The sequence below is a fragment of the Loxodonta africana genome, chromosome 11 (genome assembly GCF_030014295.1).
Source record: "Loxodonta africana isolate mLoxAfr1 chromosome 11, mLoxAfr1.hap2, whole genome shotgun sequence".
In the NCBI taxonomy this organism is placed as follows: Eukaryota; Metazoa; Chordata; class Mammalia; order Proboscidea; family Elephantidae; genus Loxodonta; species Loxodonta africana.
Window position 1 is genome coordinate 20,104,173 of NC_087352.1, and position 25,306 is coordinate 20,129,478.

General features: G+C 41.6%; 1 protein-coding gene across 1 annotated transcript; it reads left to right on the plus strand.

The window, feature by feature from the left end:
- The first annotated feature begins 863 nt into the window (after nt 1–863).
- On the plus strand, nt 864–24,993 carry ZNF614 (zinc finger protein 614). The gene is made up of 5 exons (XM_010586564.3): nt 864–1,052; nt 8,781–8,996; nt 22,631–22,757; nt 23,018–23,110; nt 23,435–24,993. Exons 2-5 carry the CDS (start codon nt 8,982–8,984, stop codon nt 24,955–24,957), a joined length of 1,758 nt encoding a protein of 585 aa, XP_010584866.2. The 5' UTR covers nt 864–1,052; nt 8,781–8,981; the 3' UTR covers nt 24,958–24,993.
- The last annotated feature ends 313 nt before the right edge of the window (nt 24,994–25,306 follow it).

Sequence of the window (25,306 nt, forward strand, 5' to 3'; positions counted from 1 at the left end):
GTTAGTATCTTCCTGAAGTTAAGAAGGTTCTGATGCTACTATGGATACTAGTACTCCCAGCCTTTTACAGATGTGCACTAAATTTTGAACATCTGTGCCCTAAAGCCTGGATTAGTGCTCCCCTCAGAACCCTTGACACAATAACCCTCTAGCAAAGGGACCCTGGTGGCGCAGTGGTTAAGTGCTCAGCTGCTACCTGAAAGACTGGCCGCTGGAACCCACCCAACGACTCCGAGAAAGACTTGGTGGTCTGCGTCAGTTAAGGTTACAGCCTAGGAAAGCCTATGAGGCAGTTCTACTTTGTAACACATGGGGTCACCATGAGTCACAATCGACTCCATGGCAACAGATTTATTTTTCTTGGGGGGGGGGCTGGCCCCCAATATTGACTCCACCATTTAAACAGGTGTCTGACTTCCTTCTAACCTACTTCCTTACCTGTTCCCCATCCCCAAACCTGAGTAGGACCGCAGAAGTCTACGGATTTTGTCAACGCTGTGACCATCGTCTCCCTAGTAACGTCTTGGATTTTACAGACCTCGTGTGTCCTCCAAAATAGCCTGTAGGTAGAAACTCTGTCTGGCTCTGAGCTCCCCAAAGAGCGTTTTCTCCGCCCATAGGGACGCGGGGTCGCCATTTGTCTTTTTTCTTCAGTCTGCAGATTCCCTGCAGCCCGCGCCATGTTAGCCTTAGCTAGGCACCGGTCTCTGAAAACATATACGCTTAGCACAGCTATGTTGACCAGCAATCGTAATGAAGAGAAAAACGTACTGCAATGACCAAGGGTGCTTTCAACTTTTATCACAGCGCCATTATGGCTGCTTACGTCACAAACGCCGGGACGGGCGTGGTTATGTTACATCATAAAGCGGGGACGGGGACTTCCGGTAGTGCTCAGTGGCTCTCGCTGGACGCTCCGCTCCTGGCCGTTAGGCGCTTTTACAGAAAGCTTAGTACCGGTCCGACGCGAGAACGCCGGATTAGGAAGTGCTTTGGGACGTGGGTTTAGCCTTTTGTCGCTGCTTGTGGAGTCTGGAAAGATTCAGGACCAGGTGAGTTGTGTTCTGTGCGTAGATCTGAATGAGGGTTGTGTGGGGTCGGTGAGACGTGAGCGAGTATGAAGAACCTTAGCTTAGGGTTTTCATTTGGGTTCAGTCGTTGGGGAATCTGGGCGTTAGTGGTCAGTGTCTGACTCTTCAGAGTCTGAAAAAAATCAACGACCGAGGGTACGACTGCCAGGATTTGGAGTCCATGTGCATCACTCTACTTTTGGGGCTCGGTGGTTGTGAACTAGAGTGGAAGGTGTGTGTCACTGAACACGGTGTCTCCTTCAAGATTTAATGTGGGGCTCAGTGTTAAAAAAGCCAGTGTTGGAAGATGTCCAAGTTGGTGTCTGGGGCACGTTTGGGATTTAATATGGGGCTCAATCATAGAGACACACTTGATGGGGGTGGGGAGGCTTCAGTGTTTGTGGAAGACCAGAGTCCCTGGAAAATGGGTGGGTTCAGGTTCAAACCTAGGTTGCAGGGAACTGACATCATGAAGACTGCATTTCCCTAACCCCTCCAAATCCAGTTCACTGTAAGTTCAAGTCTGATCTTGCAGTTTTGTCCCCCCCCCCGCCCCCGCCGACTCGCCACTCTTCTCATTGTCTGTACAAAATTCAGTGTGGTTTGGAGTGATGTTGAGTGCATACTTTCTCTTCTAAGGATTAGCACAAAGCTGGTTTCTATGAAACGAGGTTAAAAATGTCCAACTCTTCCGAAGTGCTGTACTGCTCCATCATCTGTAACTCCCTTCAGTAGTTTCCCTCCTGTCTTTGGGTTCCATAATTCACTGCAGCGTCTCACAGAACTCATGAACTGTATCGAGGAGATGGCTCACACGATTGTGGAGGCTGGCAAGTCCCATTTTGTGGGTGAGGCATAGGCTTCTCCTGACTCATGTGGCCACAGAGGCCAACTAATACAGAATACAAGGCTGCTGGCTCACAAGGCTTTGAAAGCTGGTGAATCAGGTCAGACGATACAGACTGCTGGCCAACAAGGCTGTGGAACCTAGCGAAACCCGGAATCAGCAGATCAGGTGTCAGGCTGCTGGCTGAAGTCCCAAGAACAAAAGGTCAGATAGTGATGAGCTAGATGTAGGATCCAAATGAGGAGAGAGAGACGGGGGAGCCTATCAGGGTACCGTATATACATTGGATGCAGGCCACAACCCAGGGAAGGGCATGACTTGAGTAAGGGTAGGACCTGAAAAACACCCTCCTACAAGGCTGTGACACAAAATACATTGCACACTAGCCCTGCCTCATTAACATGTAGAGGTTAGGATTTACAACACATAAAATGGAGGATAATTAGAGTAATTACATCAGATGACAAAATAAAGGATAGCCACACAATACAGTATGACATCCAAGTTGACATACAACCCCAACCATCACAGGTTCCATACACTTTATTTGCATACTTCCACTCACTTATCTGTGTGAGTCACAAAGACTATGGCTAGAAGGGCCATGTTAAGTAATTTTATTGCTCTGCAGATGTAGCGATATGTTTACTCTTAAATATGCAGGTTTTTTCCTTCTTGCCTCCAAGTTTACTATATTTCTGGATATTTCCTTTTAGGGTCATTCCAACACAAGGAAAAGCATCTCCATTCAACCTATATTCTTATTTCCAGTGAGAACATTTTTGTTTTTTGTTACGTTGCCTTTTTCGAATTGAGAATCGGTAATAAAAGGTGCAACAAATGATTGTCACTTTATTTCTCATCCTGAACGTACTTGCATATAATATGATATATATGTGTATATATATATTTAATACCTGCAATAGTGTCAACCCAGGTGATGTACTGGAATTCAGTTATAATTTCAGGAACACATGATTCTCTGATTACCCATATTCACCCATTCCACTTCAGAATTTGTGTCTTTTTTTCTTATGTATTCCAGATATTCCTTGATATTTATACTTTTTTTTGCAATTAAACATGGTGCTTTTTCATTCCCTGTTTCTAAGTTATGTACTGCAGAAAAGCATCTTTTTTTGTTGTTTTATTGCAGTTTCATTTACTTACCGTAAAATTGGCCAAGTGTAAGTGTACATTTCAGTGATTTAACTGAGTTTATAGAGCTGTGCGACCATCGCCACAACCCAGTTTTAAAACATTTCTATGATACTGAAAAATTTTTTGAGCTCCTGGGCACTCATTCTCTACTCCTACTTCCAGCCCCTGTAATCACTGATCTTCTTCTGTCGCTATTATTATGCATTTTCTTGACATTTCATATAAATGAAATCATAAAATACGTAGTCTTTTGTTGATGCCTTTATCATTTGGCATAATGTTTTTGGTGTCCATCTACATTTTAGAATGTTAAACTAATTTTATGTTCCTGGGGAAAGATAAGGATGTATTTATTGGTCCTGATATATTATCCTTCACATTTTTTTTTTTTTTTTTACTTCTTGAGTTTCTCTCATTTGTCTGTTTCTAGGCATTTGTTCATTTCATGTAAGTAGTATAATTTTTGTCATTAATTTGTCCCTATTTCCTCATAAGCCTTTTAATTTGTTTAGGGCCAGCAGTGATGTCACATCAAGGTCAGTTAATTCCCTTCTCAAGCACTCATATGCAAATGTGGATAATGTCCCCCATTGTACCCTGCTTTTGTCACTATAGAATTGAAAATTTTGGAGGAGATAAGGACTAAATCTGTTTCTATTAAAGGTGGAGTTTTTGTCCTTCCTCTTGCAAATTTGCTGCATATTCCCTTTGGACATTTCCTGGTATGTTCAGTCTGACTCAAGTAAAACAACATCTATATCACATCAAATACCATTTGCAAAAGAAAGCCTTTGCCAAAATTTCAGTGTATTTCGATTTTAGTCTTTTTTCATGAGTTATTTACATAATTCAAATAAACTCAAGAAACATCTAATTTTCTTCTTGTCTAGTTTACTAGGCCTGCCATAACAAAATACCCAAAAATGGGTGGCTTTAAAGAACAGAGATTTATTTTTCACAGTATTAAAAACTTATGGTGCAATGGATCTCTTTTGTGTGGCCTTTCTCACCACGCCTTGTAACTCCCACCCAAGTGATTGGGCGGGACTATGCAAATAAGATAATTGTAGCCCACCAAGGGGATTGGTCCGTTTTGCCTTAAAAGAGAGCCAATTCCAGAGCAGAGAGAGGATCCTACCACCACCAAGGAAGAACCACCAGAAGTGGAGAGCAGTTCCTTTGCATGGAGAAGCTCCTGGAAGCAGGAGACAGAGAGAGAGCAAGCTTTAACCCTGAAGATGGTGAGAAGTGGTGGCAGGAGATCATGCAGTGGGCTTCCCAGCCCATGGAGCAAGAAAACTGAGTGCCTTTGGGCCAAGGCTTAACTGGTGGAGTGGGGTACTCCTGGACACTTACTGGAGGGGTCTGAAAGAGCTCTGTGACACTTGCATGAGCAGGGCAGAGGGCTATGGCCAGAGAGCACAGCTGAAAAGAGGCTGTGCTATTGGAAGAACTGTATCCTGAGTGTTGCTGAGCCTGAATTGTAACTTGTTATTTCCCTAATAAACCCCGTAGTCGTGCGTATTGTCTGTGAGTACTGTGTGGCCATTGCAGTGAATTATCGAACCCAACAGAGAAGTATAGAGTGCCGTGGGAGGGACGGTTTGTGTCAGAATTGCTAAAGATGGCGGAGAGAGGAGGCACGTCTGACCTCCACATCATAGGGATCAGCCTTGGGCAGTTGATCTTGATTTTCTTTCCCCTTGTAAAGAGAGAGGAGGTCAGACACCACCCCCACACCATTTGTACAAGATTACAAATTTGAATCAGGATTATGGTAATGTTGACTCCTGGGGACTTTGAGAGAGAAGTTATTTCATGTCTGTGAAATGGGAGTGGGAGTAATAATAGTAAGAGTAGCATTGTAAGAACCTGTCTAACTTCAGGGAGGATAATACAAACCAAGATCAGCCCAAGGGTGATCCCTGTGAGGTGGAGGTCAGACATACCTCCACTCTGCAAACTTTTTACCAATTCTGATACCAGCCGTCCCTCCCGTGTCACACTCTACTTCTCTTCTGGGTTCAATAATCTGTTCCAATGGCCACACAGAACTCACAGGTCATACTTACAGTTTAGTGGTTTATTAATGATCAGAGGACAACTCGGGACCAGGATCAGTAGGCTACAACTCAGGATCAGGATCAGGAAGCATGCAGGCAAAGTCTCTATTCTTCAGTGAAGGACTGCTCTTTCAGCTCCTCTTGGCCATGCAGGTCTCTCTCTCTCTCTCTCTCTCTCAGGACAGGCCTCTCAGCACCCTTGGGACAGGCTCCTCTTGGCCCTACCATCTGTCACTGCAGGCTCTATGGCTGGGCTGCTTCAGGCCTGTCACCATAGGCTTTTCTGCTGGGCTCCTTTTTAGCCTTTCACTATCTTGAGCATTATAGCCCTTGCCCAGTGTTACAGCTCTTTTAGGAGGTCCCTTGCCTCCTCTCTCTCTCCTGCCTTCTGCTTTCATCCTTCTTTTTCTTCCTACTGCTTCTCTTGCTTCTGTCTGTCTGAAAAACTTCGTGGGGCCAGCTGCTGATACCTACAAATTCCTCATCAATTTGAAGGCACGGCCCTCCCACCAAGGCCATGAACTGACCAACCCCCAAGTGGTAGGCCACAGACACTTTATTTGCATGATAGGCATGGATGGGCTACAACTCTCTTCATGTGCGTGGTCTATTGAGCAATCATTGCAAGGTGCATACCAACCACAGGGCAGGCTGCTGCCCAGGGCCAAGTAGAAAGTATCAAACCAAGTTGTTTACAACTTACCCAGGAAATGTCAATCAACCTGGACAAAAGTAACAAACTCTTTGGGGTAGAAAATTAGGACAGTCCTCCTCTCTTGGCCCTGGGCCCTTGGTCCTGCTCATGCCAGGCCTCTGCCCTGCTCAGATAAGTGTTACAAAGCTCTTTAGTTCTCCAGATAAGTGCCCAGAGGCACCTACTCCACCAGAAAACCTCCTGCCCAAAGGCTCTTATCTCTCTGACTCCGTGGGTTGGCATGTCCACTGTAGGCGTCTTGCTGGGTGGGACAGGAAGCTTGCTGTATGGCCTCTTGCCAGCCTCCTGGTTCTGCTGCTGTCATTTTTGTGCTGCTGCTTCTCACTGTCTCATTCCGTCTCCGGTGTTAACAGCTCTCTTCCTTATGGGTCTAGGAGGTTCTCGGTGCAGAGACTCCAGGACCAAAGAATGAGCTTCACTTCTGGCTCTTTTTGATGGTAGTGAGGTTCCCCCTTTCACTTCTGGCATTGGCTCCCTTTAAGCCCAGCAGGATGGCAAAACTAACCAACCCCCTCATTAAGGTCCCATACATCTTATTTGCATGGTCCTACCCCACAGGGGTTCCATGTGCCTTATTTGCATTATTAGCAATGCTGTCTGATCCCCTTGGTGGGCCACAAGCACCTTATTTGCATAGTCCCACCCAGTTATTTGGTGGAAATTACAAGACCATGGCAAGAAAGGCTATATAAAAGCAATCCAGTGCACCACAAAACCTGGAGCCAAAAATATCCCCTAAGTCTTCTTAAGACCAAACAGCAATAGCTTAACTAGTAAAGAATGTGCTGAATTGACACAGTGGCTGCAGCAGTGGGCTCAAACATAGCAATGATTGCGAAGGTGGCGCAGGACCGGGCAGTGTTTTTGCTGTTGTACGTGGGGTCGCTGAGTTGGAATCGACTCGATGGCATCTAACAACAACAGTAAAGAATGTCTGCTTTGGGCATGATGTTCTTTTAAGATCTATTTATATGGGATCAAATTGATACCAGCAACTTCAAAGATTAGATAGGAACCTTAGGAGGCAGTGAGTTTGTTAATAGGGGAGGAACAACTCAGAAAATGAGAGTGAGAGTGGTTGTACAACTTGAAGAAAATAATGTCACTGAATGTACATGTAGAAACTTGAATTGGTGTATTTTTTGTTTTTTATATTCTCAACAAAAGCCACAAAAAATAAATTATTTTTTTTAAAAACTGCATATGGAAACCCTCTTGGCATCGTGGTTAACAGCTACCTGCTGCTAACCAGAAGGTCGGCAGTTGGAATCCACTAGGCGCTCCTTGGAAACTCTCTGGAGCGGTTCTACTCTGTCCTGTAGGGTACCTATGAGTCAGATTCGATCGATGGCATTGGGCTTGGTTGTTCGGTTTTGAATGCAGATATTCAGATTATGCATGTTTGACTATATGGCCGCTCTTCATGGGATTCTCTGTGTAGTAAACTGCTTCAAGACAATAGTAAAGACAGCTAAGTTTTATTATGAGGGAGGGTATCTGATAAAGGGAATGCAACCATGTTTGTTGTTGTTACGTGCCATTGAGTCGGTTCCAACTCATAGCGACCCTTTGCACAACAGAACGAAACACTGCCTGGTCCTGAGCCACCCTTAAAATCGTTGTTGCTTGAGCTCATTGTTGCAGCCACTGTGTCAGTCCACCTCGTTGAGGGTCTTCCTCTTTTCCGCTGACCCTGTACTCTGATGCATTCATTTCATTTTTGACGATTTCCAATTTTCCTAGATTCATACTTCGTACATTCCAGGCTCTGATTATTAATGGAAATCTTTACTCCATGCACGTCATTAAGGTTGACTCTACTTTGAGGGGGAACCCTGATGACGTAGTGGTTAAGTGCTATGGCTGCTAATCAAAGGGTCGGCAGTTCAAATCCGCCAGGCGCTCCTTGGAAACTCTATGGGGCAGTTCTACTCTGTCCTCTAGGGTTGCTATGAGTTGGAATCGACTCGACGGCACTGGGTTTGGTTTGGTGTACTTTGAGGAGGCAGCTCTTCCCCAGTCATCTTTTGAGTGCCTTCCAACCTGGGGGGCTCATCTTGCAGCACTATATCAGATAATGTTCTGCTGCTATTCATAAGGTTTTCACTGGCAAATGCTTTTCAGAAGTAGACTGCCGGGCCCTTCTTCCTAGTCTGTCTTAGTCTGGAAGCTCAGCTGAAACCTGTCCTCCATCTGAATACTGGTGGCATAGCTTCCAGCATCACAGCAACACACAAACCCCCACAGTACGACAAACTGACAGACACATGGCGGACAACCATGTTTAATATTTGAAATACGAACCCACGTCTACCTATCTCCAGTTATATGATCGTGTTTAAGGTCATATAATTGGAGATAGGCAGACGTGGGTTCAAATTTCAAATAGAGTGTTTTCCTAGGAATGATGCTTAATCCTTAAAACCATAGCTTCCTGATGTTAAAATTGCCAGAAATAATGATATACTTTATAAAGGATAACAAGGTGCTTGGTAATGTGAAAACAAGGCACTCCCTATGATTTGCTTCGTCATATTGCTCTTCAGACTGAGGTGTGTGTACCCATTGGGTACATAAAGACTTGAAGTGATACATGGGCACACATGCTCTTTTTTTTTGCTCACGCTTTTAAAAGGCACAAAGTTCAAATGCTTGGACCCTTCTGCGTGTCCTCTCTCCTAAAATTGATTAATGAAAATCACCTGCCTCTGTCACATCATGCTGTGCTGATTCTGTTTTCCCACCTCCCCTTTCATGGTCCTGCTACGTCAACTAGAATGTTGTTTTACTGGCCCAGGGTGTGAAAGACTCAGGGGCACCAAATAAAAAGGCAGAAATATTGGGGTCTTTTATTTAAGGTGAGTGCACAGCAGCTGTAGCAGAATCTGGGCCCGGAAGGAATATCTACTCAATTTGCTCTTCAGCCCACAGGTTCTGGCTCTCCAGGAGCAAGACAGATCAAGGGACGGAGTGGGGAGGAGGCTCCAGGACTTGGTTATCATCATTTCTCTGGGCAACTTTAACTGGACGCCAAGATTTCTGACCATAAGAACTTCACGACACATGCAGAAGAGACAAAAGACAGAGATTCCATGTTATTTGCCGTTTCCTGAGCACCAAAGAAAATGATTGAGGCCCAGGTGACTTTTGGTTTGTTATGTTTTTCCTTTGTTCCCTGATAATTTGTAGTGTCTGAGGGGGAAAAAAAATCAGCTCAACTGTGAGAAAAGGTTAAATTGGGATAATTGGGCTCTGGGGAAAAATAAACTTGGAGTCTAACTTCAAAATCAGGGTAAAGTGGAATCAGGAATATACTATTGATAGGGGTCATACTCAACGACATAACTCATATTGGAACACAGTACATGACTCTGACTTTTGACCACCATAGCTGTATTCTTGCATCTAATATCTCCAGTAGCCATCACAACCAGAGAGACATGGAAGCTCCATGATATGCATTGACTGTGGAGAGAGACCAGAGCAGTTTCTCAGGGGGATGTCAATACTTTTTGTCACTTAGTTTTCAGGAAATCTTTTTGCTGGGTTTTCCTAGACATAGTGTGATGGATGGTGTCCTTATCAGCAGCCTTCTGAATAAATGCAAAAGCAGATTTATTTATGTCCATTTTTTACACAGGGCCTCAGGATCCCCTGTGAAAATATATCAATCATAACTCAGAATAGTTTTTCAGGGAACCATAGCTAGGTGACCCAGTGACCCAGCTTTATGGTACCCGTGGTTTGTCCAGAAATAAAACCGAAACAGCCTAGGAAAATGGAAAGATTGCATGACATTCAAATGGTCCTCTGTGAACAGGTGGTTGAAGTGGAGTTTGAGTACAAATTTGGCAGTAGTGAATTGAAAAATAATGTTCTCTTATAAGGACTTGGGCTGTTGGCACCCATTTAACTTTGATTTCATCTTAGAAAGTAGTGTCCTTCCCTGTATTCAAACCCAATTCTTACCTACCTCATCTTTTTTCTTCTTTTTTAATGAAGTACATGGGTAACTCACGGTAAAAGATTCCTTCCTAATAGCATAGCATTAACGAACCCCATTGCCATCAAGTTGATTCCGACTCATGGCGAGCCCGTGTGTTAGGGAGTAGAACTGTGCTCCTCTGCAGAGTTTTCTTGGCTGTAATCTTTACAGAAGCAGATAGCCAAGCCTTTCTTCTGCAGTACCGTTGTGTAGATTTGAACTACCAACCTTTCAGTTAGTAGCCAAGAGCAAACCGTTTGTGTCACTCAGGGACCTCTGTATTAACAAACAGTTGGTAGTATTTACTTTGTGTGATTGTACCTGTGTGTACATATATGTGTATATTTTCTTTACAAATGTATGCATGTTTATGTATACATCTAGGTACATAAATGCATGCATCTATTATGAGGTGTTTTATATGAATGGCATGATACTCCAAACAACATAGCAGACAACTAGAAGAGACTCCTGGTTAAAAGAAAAATGACAAGAGTTCTCATTTAAAAAAATTTGTAAGCATAGAAATGAACTATTTAATCTAGAAAATGATAAAGTAGCAGAATCAAATGTATATGTTCTTCTTGGGGAGCAAGATGGGGGCTTCCTCTAACTTTAAAATATGTACTGAGAGTAAAATGCAAGCATTTTTGATAAAATTCAAGATCCCTTGATCATTACATTTATATATAAATCATTTCTCCAGAGGGAGCTACAGGTATAATTTTAATGTACACCCTGCAGGCTGTTTTAATTGTATCGGCACTCTTTATGTGTTAGTACCTGCAGACCAGCTTTCTTTTTTTTTTTTAACCTCATGCACTGAGCTCCAAACAATGTGTATGTGATAATTTAGCTATTCACCTGTTGATGAACATTTGTTGTTGTTGTTAGGTGCCATCCAGTTGCTTCCAACTCATTATGACCCTGTGTACAACAGAGTGAAACACTGCTTGGTCCTGCGCCATTCTCACAGTCGTTGCCATGCCTGAGCCCAGTGTTGCAGGCACTGTGTCAGTCCATCTCATTGAGGGTCTTCCTCTTTTTCACTGGCCTTCTACTTTACCAAGCATGATGTCCTTCTCCAGGGACTGGTCCCTCCTAATAACATGTCCAAAGTATGTGAAACATAGTCTTGCCCTCCTTGCTTCTGAGGACCATTCTGCTGGTACGTCCCCCAAGACAGATGAACATTTAGGTATTTCAAAATATAAGCAACGTGACAATGAATGTCCTTGTTAATATTTTTTTGTTAAGTTGTGTCAGTATTAAAGGGTGGCTACGGAGAAAGCAATTACTGGGTGTGTTCATTTCACATTTTAATGGATGTTTCCAATTGCTGTCCAAGTGGCTGTTGCAACTTATGGTCCATTTAGCGTAATGGTTACAAGACTTGACCCTGGAGCCACTTGCCAGCTATGTGACCTTGCACACTTCATTTAGTTATTATACACCTAAATTTTCTCATCTGTAAAATCGGGATGATGATAATGATACCTACCTAATAGGACAATTATGGGTACAAGGCAAGTTATCTATACAAAGCATTTAAAAGAACGGCTGGCACATAGAAAGTCATATAAAAGAGCATCCAGTGCCCAAATCTTGCCAACACTTGTTTTTATGATGTAATCAAATGGCATTCTTTGGAAAACTTGAATAGTCCGACATTATTTTGCCTTATTTTATTTTGTAGTTTCCTAATCAAGGACAAGGTTCAGATCCGTTTTGTCCCTTTCTTTCTCATTTGGATTATTCTGTGAGATTCCTGCCCTTATTCTTTGCTCATTAAAATAATTCTGTTTTATCTTACTGATTTATAGTTATTTATCTCTACTGTATATTGATTCTTTATTTTATACATTGCAGATATTTTTTCCAAACTCTTAGCTTTGTTCATAGTATCTTTTTTCCATGGAAAAATTCGGTTTTTATTAAAATTAAAATTTGTCAGTTCTTTCTTTCTGGCTTCTTTTTTTTAATTGTAAACACATTGTATAATTTCTTCTATTAAGTTTTTGTTTTAATGTTTATTTCCTGTATTGGTTATGTATTGGTGCCTAACAAATTTCTCTAAAACTTAGTAGCTTCGAACAACACACATTTTTATTCCCACCTTTTCTTTGGATCAGGAATATGGCACAGCTTAGCCTGATACTTTACTGTCTCTCGTGAGCTGTAATCAGAATGTCAGCCAGGGTAGGGTCTGATCTGAAGACTCAACTGGGGAAGGATGTACTTCCAAGTTCATTTACTTGGTTGTTGGCAGAATTCATTTCCAGGCAGCCTGTTCAATTGAGGGTCTGAGATCTTGGCTGTATGTTCATCGAAGGCTACTCTCAGTTCTTTGCCACATGGGCCTCTCCAACATATAGCGACCCTATAGGACAGAGTAAAACTGCTCCATATGGTTTCCAAGGAGTGTCTGGTGGATTCAAACTGCCAACCTTCTGATTAGCAGGCATAGCTCTTAACCACTATGCCACCAAGTTTGCCAACTTATGTATCATCAAAGCCAAAAAAGATTCTGCTAACAAGATGTTCTGTCATACATGGGGTTGCTATGAGTTTGAACCAACTTGATGGCATCTAACAACAAAAGCAAGAAGGAAATCATATCATATGTTGCCTAACCAGAAAAGTGGTATCCCATCACCTTTGCTGTATTATTTTGTTCAGAAACAAATTTATTAAGCCAACTGATGCTCAAGGGAGGGGATTAAACAGGGGCATTGTGGTTCACTGAATTACTTAATATGGTTCTTCTAGCCATTTATGGTCTTGTGACTCCTACAAAATGAGTGGGTAGGATTATGTAAATAAGGTGATTGTGGCCCACCAAGGGGATTGGACAGCTTGCTAATAATGCAAATAAGGTACCGAGAACACTTTCGGGGGTGGGGCCATACAAATAAGGTATATGGAACCCTAACGAAGGGATTGGTCAGTTTTGCCGTTCTGCTGAGCTTAAAATGAGCCAGCCCAGAGTTGGAGCGGGGGACCTCACCAAGAAAGAAGAGCCAGGAGTGGAGCACATCCTTTGGACCTGAGGGCCCTGCATTGTGAATATCCTAGACCCAGGAAACAGAGACAGCTGTAACGCGGGAGACAATGCAAGACGGTAAGAAGCAGCAATAGAGAAACAGTAACAGCAGAACCAAGAGCCCAGCACAAGAAGGCGTGGTAGGCTTCCCAGACCACTGAGTGAGGCAGTTACAGTGGGCATGCTGACCCACAGAGAAAGAGAGCTGAGCGCCTTCAGGCAAAAGCCTTGCTGGTGGAGTGGGGTCCCTCCGGGCACTTATTGGTGGAGCTAAAGAGTTTTAATAAACTTGCTCAAGCAGGGCAGAGTCCGGGATGAGGGGCAGAGAGGAGGAGAGGCCTGCCTGGGGGGGTGACTGAGAAGCTGTCCTGAGCAAAATGCATCCTGAGTGCTTCCTGGTCTTGAATTGTAATCTGTTGTTAGACGCAGTCGAGGCAGTTTTGACCTGTAGTATCTTATGCACGTGGAAACCCTGGTGGCATAGTGGTTAAGTGCTACGGCTGCTAACCAAAGGGTCGGCAGTTCGAATCTGCCAGACGCTCCTTGGAACTCTATGGGGCAGTTCTACTCTGTCCTATAGGGTCGGTATGAGTCAGAATCAACTCGACGGCACTGGGTTTGGTTTGGTTTGGATTATCCTGTGTACAACAGAATGAAACACTGCCCAGTCCTGCACCATCCTAACAATCATTATGCTTGAGCCCATTGTTGCAGCCACTGTGTCAGTCCATCTTGTTGAGGGTCTTCCTCTTTTTTGCTGACCCTACTTTACCAAGTTTGATGTCCGTCTCCAGGGGCTGGTCCCTCCTCATTACATGAACAAAGTACATGAGATGAATTCCTGCCATCCTTGATTTAAGAGCATTCTGGTTGTACTTCTTTCAAGACAGATTTGTTCATTCTTTTGGCAGTCTGTGGTATATTTAATATTCTTTGCCAAAACCATAATTCCAAGATGTCAGTTCTTCAGTCTTCCTTATTTGCCGTCCAGCTTTTGCTTGAATATGAGGTGATTGAAAATACCACAACTTGGTAAAGTGCACCTTACTCCTCAAGATGACATCTTTGCTGTTTAACATTTTAAAGAGTTCTTTTACAGCAGATTTGCCCAATGCAGTATGTCATTTGATTTCTTAACTGTTGTTTTCATAGGTGTTGATTGTGGATCCAAGTAAAATGAAATTCTTGGCAACTTCAGTCTTTTCTCTGTTTATCATGATGTTGTTCATTGGTCCAGTTGTGAGGATTTTTGTTTATGTTGAGACGTAATCCATACTGAAGGCTGTAGTCTTTAATCTCCATCAGTAAATGCTTCAAGTTCTCTTTACTTTCATTGAGCAAGGTTGTGTCATCCGCATATTGCATGTGGTTAATGAGTTTTCCTCCAGTCCTAATGCCCTGTGCTTCTTCATATAGTCTAGCTTCTCAGATTATTTGTTCAGCATACAGATTGACTAAGTATAGTGAAAGGATACACCCTGATGTACACCTTTCCTGATTTTAAACCACACGTATCCTCTTGTTCTGTTTGAAGGACTGCCTCTTGGTCTATGTCCAGGTTCCTCATGAACACAATTAAGTATTCTGGAATTTGCATTCTTCGTATTGTTATCGATAATTTGTTGTGAACCACACAGTTGAATGCCTTTACATAGCCAATAAAACATAAGTATCTTTCTTACATTCTCTGCTTTCAGCCAAGATCCATCTGACATCAGCAATGATATTCCTCATTCCATGTCCTCTTCTGAATCTGGTTTGAATTTCTCAGTGTTCCCTGTCAATGTACTGCTGCAACCACTTTTGAATGATCTTCAGCAAAATTTTATTTGTGTGTGATATTAATGATATTGTTTAATAATTTCCACATTCTGTTGGATCAGCTTTCTTTGAAATGGGCACTAATATGGATTTCTTCCAATCCGTTGGCCAGGTAGCTGTCTTCCAAATTTCTTGGCATAGACCAGTGAGCACCTCCAAGGCTGCATACATTTCTTGAAACATTTCAATTGGTATTCCATCAACTCCTGGAGCCTTGTATTCCCCAGTGCCTTCAGTGCAGCTTGGACCTCTTCCTTACCAATGGTTCTTGATCATATGCTACCTCCTAAAATGATTGAACATTGACCAGTTTTTTGGAACAGTAAAACTGCTCCTTCCATCTTCTTTTTATGCTTTCTGCATTGTTCAATATTTTCCCTGTAGAATCCTTCAGTGTTGGAACTCGACGCTTGACGTTTTTCTTCAGTTCCTTCTACTTGAGAATGCCAAGTGTGTTCTTCTCTTTTGGTTTTCTAACTCCAGGTATTTGCACATTTCATTCTAATACTTTGTCTTCTAGAGTTGTCCTTTGAAATCTTCAGCTCTATTACTTCATAGTTTCTTCCTTTCACTCTGGCTACTCAACATTCAAGAGCAAGTTTCAGAATCTCTTCTGACATACATTTTGATCCTTTTTTTTTACTTCCTGTCTTTTTTAATGACCTTTGACCTTCTTCACAAATGATATCCTTCATGTTATTTCACAGCTTGTGTGGTCTATGGGCATTAGTGTTCAATGAGTCAGATCTGTTCTTGAGTTGGTCTCTAAATTCAGGGATGGCATACTCAGAGTCCTACATTGGCTCTTGTGGGCTTGCTCTAATTTTCTTCAGCTTCAACTTGAACTTGCGTATGAGCAAATGATGGTCTGTTCTTTAGTCAACTGCTGACCTTATTTGATTGATGATATTTAGCTTCTCCATTGTCTCTTTCCACAGACATAGTTGGTTTGATTCCTGTGTATTCCATCCGGTGAGGTCCATGTGTGTAGTTGCCATTTATGTTGTTGATAAAAGGTATTTGCAGTGAAGAAGTTGTTGGTCTTGCAGAATTCTATCATGCAATCTCTGGTGTCATTACTATCACCAAGGTCATCTTTTCTAACTACTAATCCTTCTGTGTTTCCAAACTTCACATTCCAATCACCAGTACTTACCAATGCATCTTTATCGCATGTTTGATCAATTTCAGACTACAGAAGTTGGTAAAGATCTTCAGTTTCCTCATCTTTGGCCTTAGCGGTTAGTGTGTAAATTTGAATAATAGTCACATTAACTGGTCTTCCTTGTAGGCGCATGGATATTATGCTATCACTGACAATGTTATACTTCAGGATAAATCTTGAAATGTTCTTTTTTACAACGATGTGACGCCATTCCTCTTCAATTTGTCATTCCCAGCATCATAGACCATGTGGTTGTCCAACTCAAAATGGCCAATACCAGTCCATTTCAGCTCGCTAATGCCTAGGATATCAATCTTTGTGTGTTCCATTTCATTTTTAAATTTGTTTTCCTAAATTGATACTTCATACATTCTATGTTCTGATTATTAATAAATGTTTGCAGCTGTTTCCTCTCATTTAGAGTTGTGCCACATCAACAAATGAAGGTCCCAAAAGCTTGACTTCAGCCATGTCATTAAGTTTGAGTCCACTTTGAGGAGGCAGCTCTTCCCTAGTTGTATTTTAAGTGCCTTCCAACCTGAAGGGTTCATCTTTCGGCACTGTTAGCTGACAATGTTCCACTGCTGTTCATAAGGTTTTCTATTGGCCCATTTTTTCAGAAGTAGACTGCCCAGCTCTTCTTCCTAGTCTGTGTTAGTCTGGAATCTCCACTTAGTCCTGTCCACCATGGGTGACTGTCCTTGTCTTTGAAATACTGGTGGTATAGCTTCCAGCATCACAGCAACATATAAGTGACTGTAGTATGACAAACTGACAGACAAGTGGTGGTGTAATCTGTTACTTCCCTAATAAATTCCATAACTGTGAGTATGGTCTGTGAGTTCTATGGGCCATTACAATTAATTATGAAACCCAGCAGAGGAGTAGAGAGTGCCTTGGGCGGGACAGCTGGTATCAGAATTGATAAGAAGGTTGGAGAGAGGAGGTTTGTCTGACTTCCACCTCATAGAGATCAGCCCTGGGCTATTAATCTTGATTTTCTCTCCTCCACCTTCTCCTGGTGTTAGTCAAAAAGGTCTAGATCATTGGACAACATCTTAGTGTCTGCCTGCCCTAGAACTTTCATCTAGTAATAAGTTCTTTTTTAAGTGTAGAGTGAAGTAGGAATCTAAGTCTACTTCTTTCCAAATGTAGACTGTCTTAGGCTGGGTTCTCTAGAGAAGCAAAACCAGTAAAGCATATAAATAAACATACACATATATGTATAACATGTATATATATACATACATACATACATATATAAAGAGATGGAGAAAGATTTGTATCAAGGAAATGGCTTATGCGGTTGTAGAGGCTGTAACGTCCCTAGTCTGTGGGTCAGGAAAGAGGTTTCTCCTGGCACTGGCGAACCCAAGATGGACAGGCTGGAGACCAGGGCTGTTGCTCTCGACAAATCCCAACATCGGCGGGCAAGACCGCAGGTAAGCCACTAGCTCAAGTCCCCAGCCAAGGAAACTCCTCTTCAACTGATTGGCTACTCACAGCAGTTCCCATCATGGGAGTGATCACGTATCAGATCTCAACAGAGAGGTGATCACAACATTATATAACTGCCAAAACACTGAGAATCATGGTCCAACCATGTTGACACACAATCTTAACCATCACAGACCACATATGAAATAATTTAGAATGTGATAAACTGACCAGGTTTGAGCATTTACACCCTCTACCAAGTCTACTTTCTTGTCTGTACAGTGAACTCTTCGATAAAATGGAGATAAATTATTCTATCAATATATCCTCGCATCTTAGCCAGGTCAACTTCACACCTTGTAGTAACCTTGTATGGTACTAAAGCAGGAGACCGGCAGTTCAGTTGACCAGCGTGTCCTTAACGTCACTGTTGTAGGTCAGTAGGTCATCTGCTAGCCATGACTTTAAGCCTGAAATTACCTTCAGGTCTGGCATTTTGAGCACAAGAATCAGGACTTTGAATATATTATTTCATCCTATTCTTGGCTTCCTTTGTTTCTGTAGGGAAGTCAGCTGTTACTACATTTTGTCACTCCTTTGTGTCACACCTTTCTCTGGATGCCTTTATAATCTTCCTGTTGCATTTGGTGTTATGTGGCTTTAGTCTCATGTGTATAGGCATGGGTTCTCTGCTTAAGATTTCTTGGGTTTCGTGTCTGAGCTTTGCAATGTTTAATTCTGAAAATTTTCAGATCTTAGATCTTTGTATATTGTGTCTCCAAATGGCATGTGGTGGCATCTGACCTCCTCTGAGTTCACAAAGGGAAGGAGAATCAAGATCAAAAGTCCAAGGCTGATTTCTTGTGAGGCTGAGGTCAGACTTGCCTCCACCCTCCAACTGTTTTACCAGTTCTGACACCAACTGCCCCTCCCATGGCACTCTCTATTTCTCTGCTGGGTTTGATAATTTGTTGCAGTGGCCACACAGAACACATAGACAGTACAATTTTAGAGTTTATTAGGAAAGTAGCAGGTTATAATTCAGGATCAGGAATGCTCAAGATACAACTCTTTAATCAGGACAGCCTGTGCCTACAGGCATATCTTCCTCTGGCCCCTCAGCCTCTGCTCTGCTCTGCTCATGCAAGTGTTACAGAGCTCTTTTAGCTCTGCCAGTAAGTACATAGAAGCACTCCACTCTGCCAGTAAGCCTCAGTCTGAAGACACTCATCTCCCTCACTCCATTGTTCAGCATCCCATTGTAACCATCATCTCCTGCCTGTTGCTTGGTTCTGCTGCAGCCATTTCTCTTCTGTTGCTGCTGCTTGCCATCTTGTGCCATCTCTCTGTCTCCTGAGTTTAGGATCTTCTCAGCCCAGCGACTCTGGTTCCAAAGAACATATGCCACTCCTGGATCTTCTTATTGGCAGTAGTCAGGTTCCCCTCTGTTCTGGGACTGACTCTTTTAAGCCTAGCAGATGGCGGTATTGACCAATCCCTTTTTTAGGGTTCCATGCACCTTATTTGCATGGCCCCGACCCTTCACAAGGGTTCCACGTACCTAACTTACATTATTAGCAAGGTATCCAATCCCCTTGGTGGGCCACAAGCACCTCATTTCCTTTCAATTATTTTTCTGTTTTCTATTTCATTTAATTCTGCTCTAATTTTTATTATTTGCTTTCTTCTGGTGCCTGAGGATTTCTTTTGTTGCTCTCTTTCTGTTTGTTCAAGTTGTAGGGATAATTCTTTGATTTTGACCATTTCTTCTTTTTGTATGTGTTCATTTATTGATACAAATTGACCTCTGAGCACTGCTTTTGCTGTGTCCCAAAGGCTCTCATCAGAAGTGTTTTCATTCTCATTGGATTCTATGAATTTCTTTATACCATCCTTAATGTCTTCTATAACCCAGTCTTTTTTGAGCAGGGTATTGTTCCGTTTCCAAGCATTTGATTTCTTTTCCCTGCTTTTTGTTACTGATTTCTACTTTATGGCCTTATGGTCAGAGAAGATGCTTTGTAATATTTCAGTGTTTTGTATTCTGCAAAGGTTTGCTTGGAAACCCTGGTGGCGTAGTGGTTAAGAGCTACGGCTGCTAACCAAAAGGTTGGCAGTTCGAATCCACCAGGTGCTCCTTGGAAACCCTCTGGGGCAGTTCTGCTCTGTCCTACAGGGTGGCTACGAGTCAGAATCGGCTGATAGCAATGGGTATGTGTATGGGTAAGGCCTGCTTTATGACCTAATATGTGTTCTAGTCTAGAGAATGTTCCATGTGCACTAGAAAAGGAAGTGTACTTGACTGCTGTTGGGTGGAGTGTTCTGTATATGTCTATAAGGTCAAATTGGTTGATTGTGGCATTTAGATCTTCCGTGTCTTTATTGAGCTTCTTTCTGGATGTCCTGTCCTTCACCGAAAATGGTGTGTTGAAATCTACTATAATTGTGGAGCTGTCTACCTCACTTTTCAATGCTGTTAGATTTGTTTTACGTATCTTGCAGCCCCGTCACTGGGTGAATAAATACTTAATATGGTTTTATCCTCCTGAGATATTGTCCCTTTCATCATTATGTAGTGTCCTTCCTTATCCTTCATGATGGATTTAACTTGAAAGTCTTATTTTGTCAGAAATTAATATTGCTACTCCTGCTCTTTTTTGATTGTTGTTTGCTTGATATTTTTTTTGTATCCTTTGAGTTTTAGTTTGTTTGTGTCTCTGAGTCTAAAGTGTGTCTCTTGTAGGCAGCATATAGATGAATCTTGTTTTTTAATCCATTCTGCCACTCTCTGTTTCTTTATTGGTGCATTTAGTCCATTTACATTCAGTGTAATTGTGAATAGATATGAATTTAGTGCTGTCATTTTGATGTCTTTTTTTGTGTGTTGCTGACAGTTTCTTTTTCCCACTTAATTTTTTGTGCTGAGTGGTTTATATATTGTCTTTTCCTCATATTTGTTGTTGTTGATTTTGTTCCTGCTGAGTCTCTTTTTTTCTTGTATTTTATTTTGATGCGTAGGGTAGTTCGTCTCCTTTGTGGTTACCTTAATATTTACCCCTATTTTTCTAAATTTAAACCTAACTTTTATTTTTTATCACCTTGTCTTCCTCTCCATATGAAAGATCTATGACTACATTTCTTAGTCCCTGTTTATTGTTTTAATGTTGTCTTCTTTTACATAATGTCATTGCTGTTTCTCTGTTTTTTATCTTGATTTATTTTTGTGATTTCCCTGTCTGGGTTGACATCCGATTGCACTGTCCAGTGTTCTAGTCTTGGGTTGATACCTGATACTATTGATTTTCTCACCAAAGAACTCCCTTTAGTATTTCTTGTAGCTTTAGTTTTCTTTTTACAAATTCCCTAAACTTCTGTCTATCTGGAAATGTCCTAATTTCACCTTCATATTTGAGAGACGGTTTTGCTGGATATATGATTCTTGGCTGGCAATTTTTTTCCTTCAATACTTTATATAAGTCATCCCATTGCCTTCTTGCCTGCATGGTTTCTGCCTAGTAGTCAGAGCTTATTCTTATTGACTCTTCTTTGTGGGTGACTTTTGTTTATCCCTAGCTGCTCTTAAAATTCTGTCTTTATCTTTGCTTTTGGCAAGTTTGATTATAATATGTCTTGGTGACTTTCTTTTAAAATCTACCTTATATGGAGTTCGATGAACATTTTGGATAGATATCGTCTCATCCTTCATGATATCAGGGAAGTTTTCTGCCAACAAATCTTCAATTCTCTATTTTCTGTTATCCCTCCCTGTTCTGGTACTCCAGTCACTCATAGGTTATTTCTCTTGATAGAGTCCCACATGATTCTTAAGTTTTCCTCAAATATATTGGTGCCAAGTGCTTTATCTTCAAGTTCACCAATTCTGCTTTCTACTTGCTCAATTCTGCTCCTCTGACTTTCAATTGAGTTGTCTAATTCTGTAATTTTATTGTTAATCTTCTGAATTTCTGATTGCTGTCTCTCTCTATGGATTCTTACAGCTTATTAAATTTTTCATTATGTTCTTGAATAACCTTTTTAATTTCTTGAACAAACTTTATCTGTGTGTTCCTTGGCTTGTTCTGTGTATTGCCTGATATCCTTCCTAATTTTGTTCCTGATGTCTTGAAAAGTTCTGAATATTAATCTTTTGAATTCTGCATCCGGTAATTCCAGGAAGGTACCTTCATCTAGAAGATTGAGATTTGAGAGCTTGTTGAGGCGATCATGGTCTGTTTCTTTATGTCACTTGATATTGACTGTTGTCTCCAAACCATCTATAAATTATTGTATTATTTTATTTTATGTTTGCTTACTGTATCCTAGCTTCTTGCTTTGTTTTGTTTTGATATGCCCAAACGGGTTGCTTGGGTGAGCTAGCTTGTTTTCACCTTTGGAGCTCTGACGTCCTGTCACCAGATGGCTAGAGCAGGTATCAGGTGTTTCAGTCTAGGAGCCCATTCACTTTTCTCATATGAATTCAGCTCAGGTGTCCAGGCAGTTGGCCATCAAGTGTGTGGTACAGGCTCTGTCCTGCAGTCTTAGAGGGGCAGGGGTGATTGATGTAGGTACCAGTATCTGGTTGCAGCAGGGGTCATGCTCTGAACAAGGCAGGGGGCTGAGAATCGTCCCCCAAGTAGCACCTCATGTTCATAGTCCTCGTTTGGTAGAAGTTACAAAGCCTATGGCTAGAAGGGCCAAAATAAGTAATTCATTGCTCTGCAATGGCCTGTTGTGCTTTCAGCATATCTTACATAGCACCTTTTATTCCTTTAAATTTATTAAGAACACTTAATATAATGTAATTTCAGGATGTGGACTCTGTTCATGATTGATTTTGATTTTGGCTGTGAAATCTTGTGGTAATGGAGGAATATTTGATTTGTGCTGATATCATTAACATATGTTTAAAAAACCCAGTTGCCATCAAGTCAGTGCTGACTCATGGTGACCCCACATGCATCAGAGTAGAAGCGTACTCCATAGGGTTTTCAGTGGCTGTGATCTCTTGGATGTAGATTACCAGGTCTTTCTTCCGAACTGCCTCTGGGTGCATTTGAAATGACAGCCTTCCCATTAGTAGCCAAGCACATAAATGTTTGCACTACCCATGTATTTTTAGCATATGTTTAGTACTTGGCAAATAGGTGAATATATCTAGTTGGATATCTATAGGGAGAGCTAGAATTTGCTTCTACCAAAATGTCTGTGAAAAACATATAGATGCAGGCTATGTGGTGAAAACTATCAGAATAACATCCTTCACATTAATTCTATATCAATATAAAGAATTGATATCACATTAAATATGTCTGTGTTATTATAGAAATTGCTAACTTTGGAGGATGTGGCTGTGAACTTCACCTGGGAGGAGTGGCAGCTTTTGGACCCTGCTCAGAAGGAGCTGTATCGGGATGTGATGTTGGAGAACTATAACAACCTGATATCAATGGGTAAACACAGCTGAACTGTGTCATTCAGAGGGTGCCCAGTCATTTGCCTTTCCTTTCTTAACTGCCAAAAGCTTTGCACTTTTCTGAAGTATTAGCTTTTCAGTCCCTTCTTTGGGCCCAAACAAATGTCTAAATTTTCTGTATCCTGAAAGAGATGGCTTTATTTTGCATATGGGAAATTGTTTTGTAATAACCTCTGCCTTGACATACCCTACTCCAACTCAATGTGGCTAAGTCTCTTATCATTTCTCACAAACCAGGATATCAACCTAGCAAACCACATGCACTCTCGAAGCTGGAACAAGGAGAAGAACCATGGATAATAGGTGAAATCTGCAATATAACCTCTCCAGGTGAGTGAGAACCTCCAAGAGGAGTTCCCTTATAAGTTATATTTTGGTCCTTCAGAGAAGGCGTGACAGCTCTGAAGGTGTCTGAGGGTCCCTAAAGAACTCCTCTACCTACCCCTCTCCCCATGTGAGACTTTTTCTTTGAGGGTGTTTAGAAGAAGCTATACCCTTTGTCTCTTATCTCTTCTTAGATCTCTATTTCTTTTCCTAATTTTCTTTTATACTGGGATTATATTGTCAGCAACAAAGAGCTGGCCCACACCAAGTCATTTTTAAGCACTTTTATTCCATTCCATTCTCATGGAAGAATTCATTGTTCTTTCCTAGAAATGAAGAAAGTTGACAGTCATCTAAAAGACCACTTTCAAAACCAAAGCTTTCTCAAAAGAATTGAACAGTGCAGTGAACAGAATGCATTTGAAAATATAGTTCATCTGAGCAAAGCCCATTTCCCTCTAATGCAAAATCATGATATGTTTGGCTTATGTACAAAAACTTTGAAATCAAATTTAAGTGTAGCCAGCCAGAAGAGAAGATCTGAAATAAAGAACCCTGCTGATATGAATACAGATAGAAAAAACGTTCTATGTTGTAAGCATGAACAATTTCATGTTGAAATTAAATTCCCTGAAACTACAAAATGCATCAGCACTAAATCCCAGGTCTTTAAAAATCAGAGAACTCACAAAATAGAGAACCCCCACGCATGCATTGAATCTGGGAAAGCCTACATCAGGAAGTCTCAACTCATTTACCATCAGAGCATTCATAAAGGAGAGAACCTCCATGGATGTGGTCAATGTGGAAAATCCTCTAGAAATTTCACGTTCACCAAACATCAGAAAACTCATACAGGAAAGAAGCCTTGTACAGCCAGTGAATGTGGAAAAGGCTCCACTGTGAAGAGCAGTCTCATTATACATCAGCAAACCCATATGGGAGAAAAATCCTATATATGCAGTGAATGTGGAAAAGGCTTCACAATGAAGCGCTATCTGATTGCGCATCAGCGAACTCATTCTGGAGAGAAGCCCTATGTATGCAAGGAATGTGGAAAAGATTTCACTGTGAAGAGTAATCTCATCGTACATCAACGAACTCATACAGGGGAAAAGCCCTATATATGCAGTGAATGTGGAAAAGGCTTCACCATGAAGCGCTATCTTGTTGTGCATCAACGCACTCATACTGGAGAGAAACCCTATGTATGCAATGAATGTGGAAAAGGCTTTACCGTGAAGAGCAATCTTGTCGTACATCAACGATCTCATACAGGGGAAAAGTCTTATATATGCAACGAATGTGGAAAAGGCTTCACTGTGAAGCGCACTCTCATTATACATCAGCGAATTCATACAGGAGAGAAATCCTATATATGCAACGAATGTGGAAAAGGCTTCACCACAAAGTGCACCCTCATTATACATCAGCGAACTCATACTGGAGAGAAACCGTATGTATGCAATGAATGTGGTAAAGCCTTCAGCCAGAAGATCAGCCTCACACAACATGAGCGTTGTCACACAGGGAATACTCCATTTGTATGTACTGAGTGTGGAAAGTCCTATTCGCACAAATATGGTCTCATGACCCATCAGAGAATTCACACAGGAGAGAAACCATATGAGTGCAGTGAATGTGGGAAAGCCTTCACCATAAAGTCAGTTCTGAATGTACATCGAAGAACTCACACCGGAGAGAGACCATATAGATGTAGTGATTGTGAGAAGGCTTTTTCCCACTTGTCAAACCTTGTTAAACATAGGAGAGTGCACACAAGAGAACTGTGTAGATTCAGTCAAGGTGAAAGTTCTTTTAACAGAGAGTCAAAGCTCATTACTTATAAGTGATCTCATTCAAAAAAAAAAAAGAAAAAAGCCCTGTGACTACAGTGACTGTGGAAATGTCTCTGTGGCAATTCAGCCCTCTTTAAATACCAGTGGGTGTTATGGTTAAGGTTGTGTGTCAGCTTGGCTGGGCCATGATTCTCTGTGGTTTGGCAGTTATGTAATGTAGTTCGGCAGTTATGTAATGATGTAGTTATCCTCCATTTTGTGATATAATCACCTCCATGATGTGATCAGCCAATCAGTTATAAAAGGAGTTTCCTTGGGGATGTGGCCTGCATCCAATATATATGGACGTTTTGGCAAAGCTTGCTGGCTTTTGCTCACTCTGAATCCTGCATCCGGCTCATCA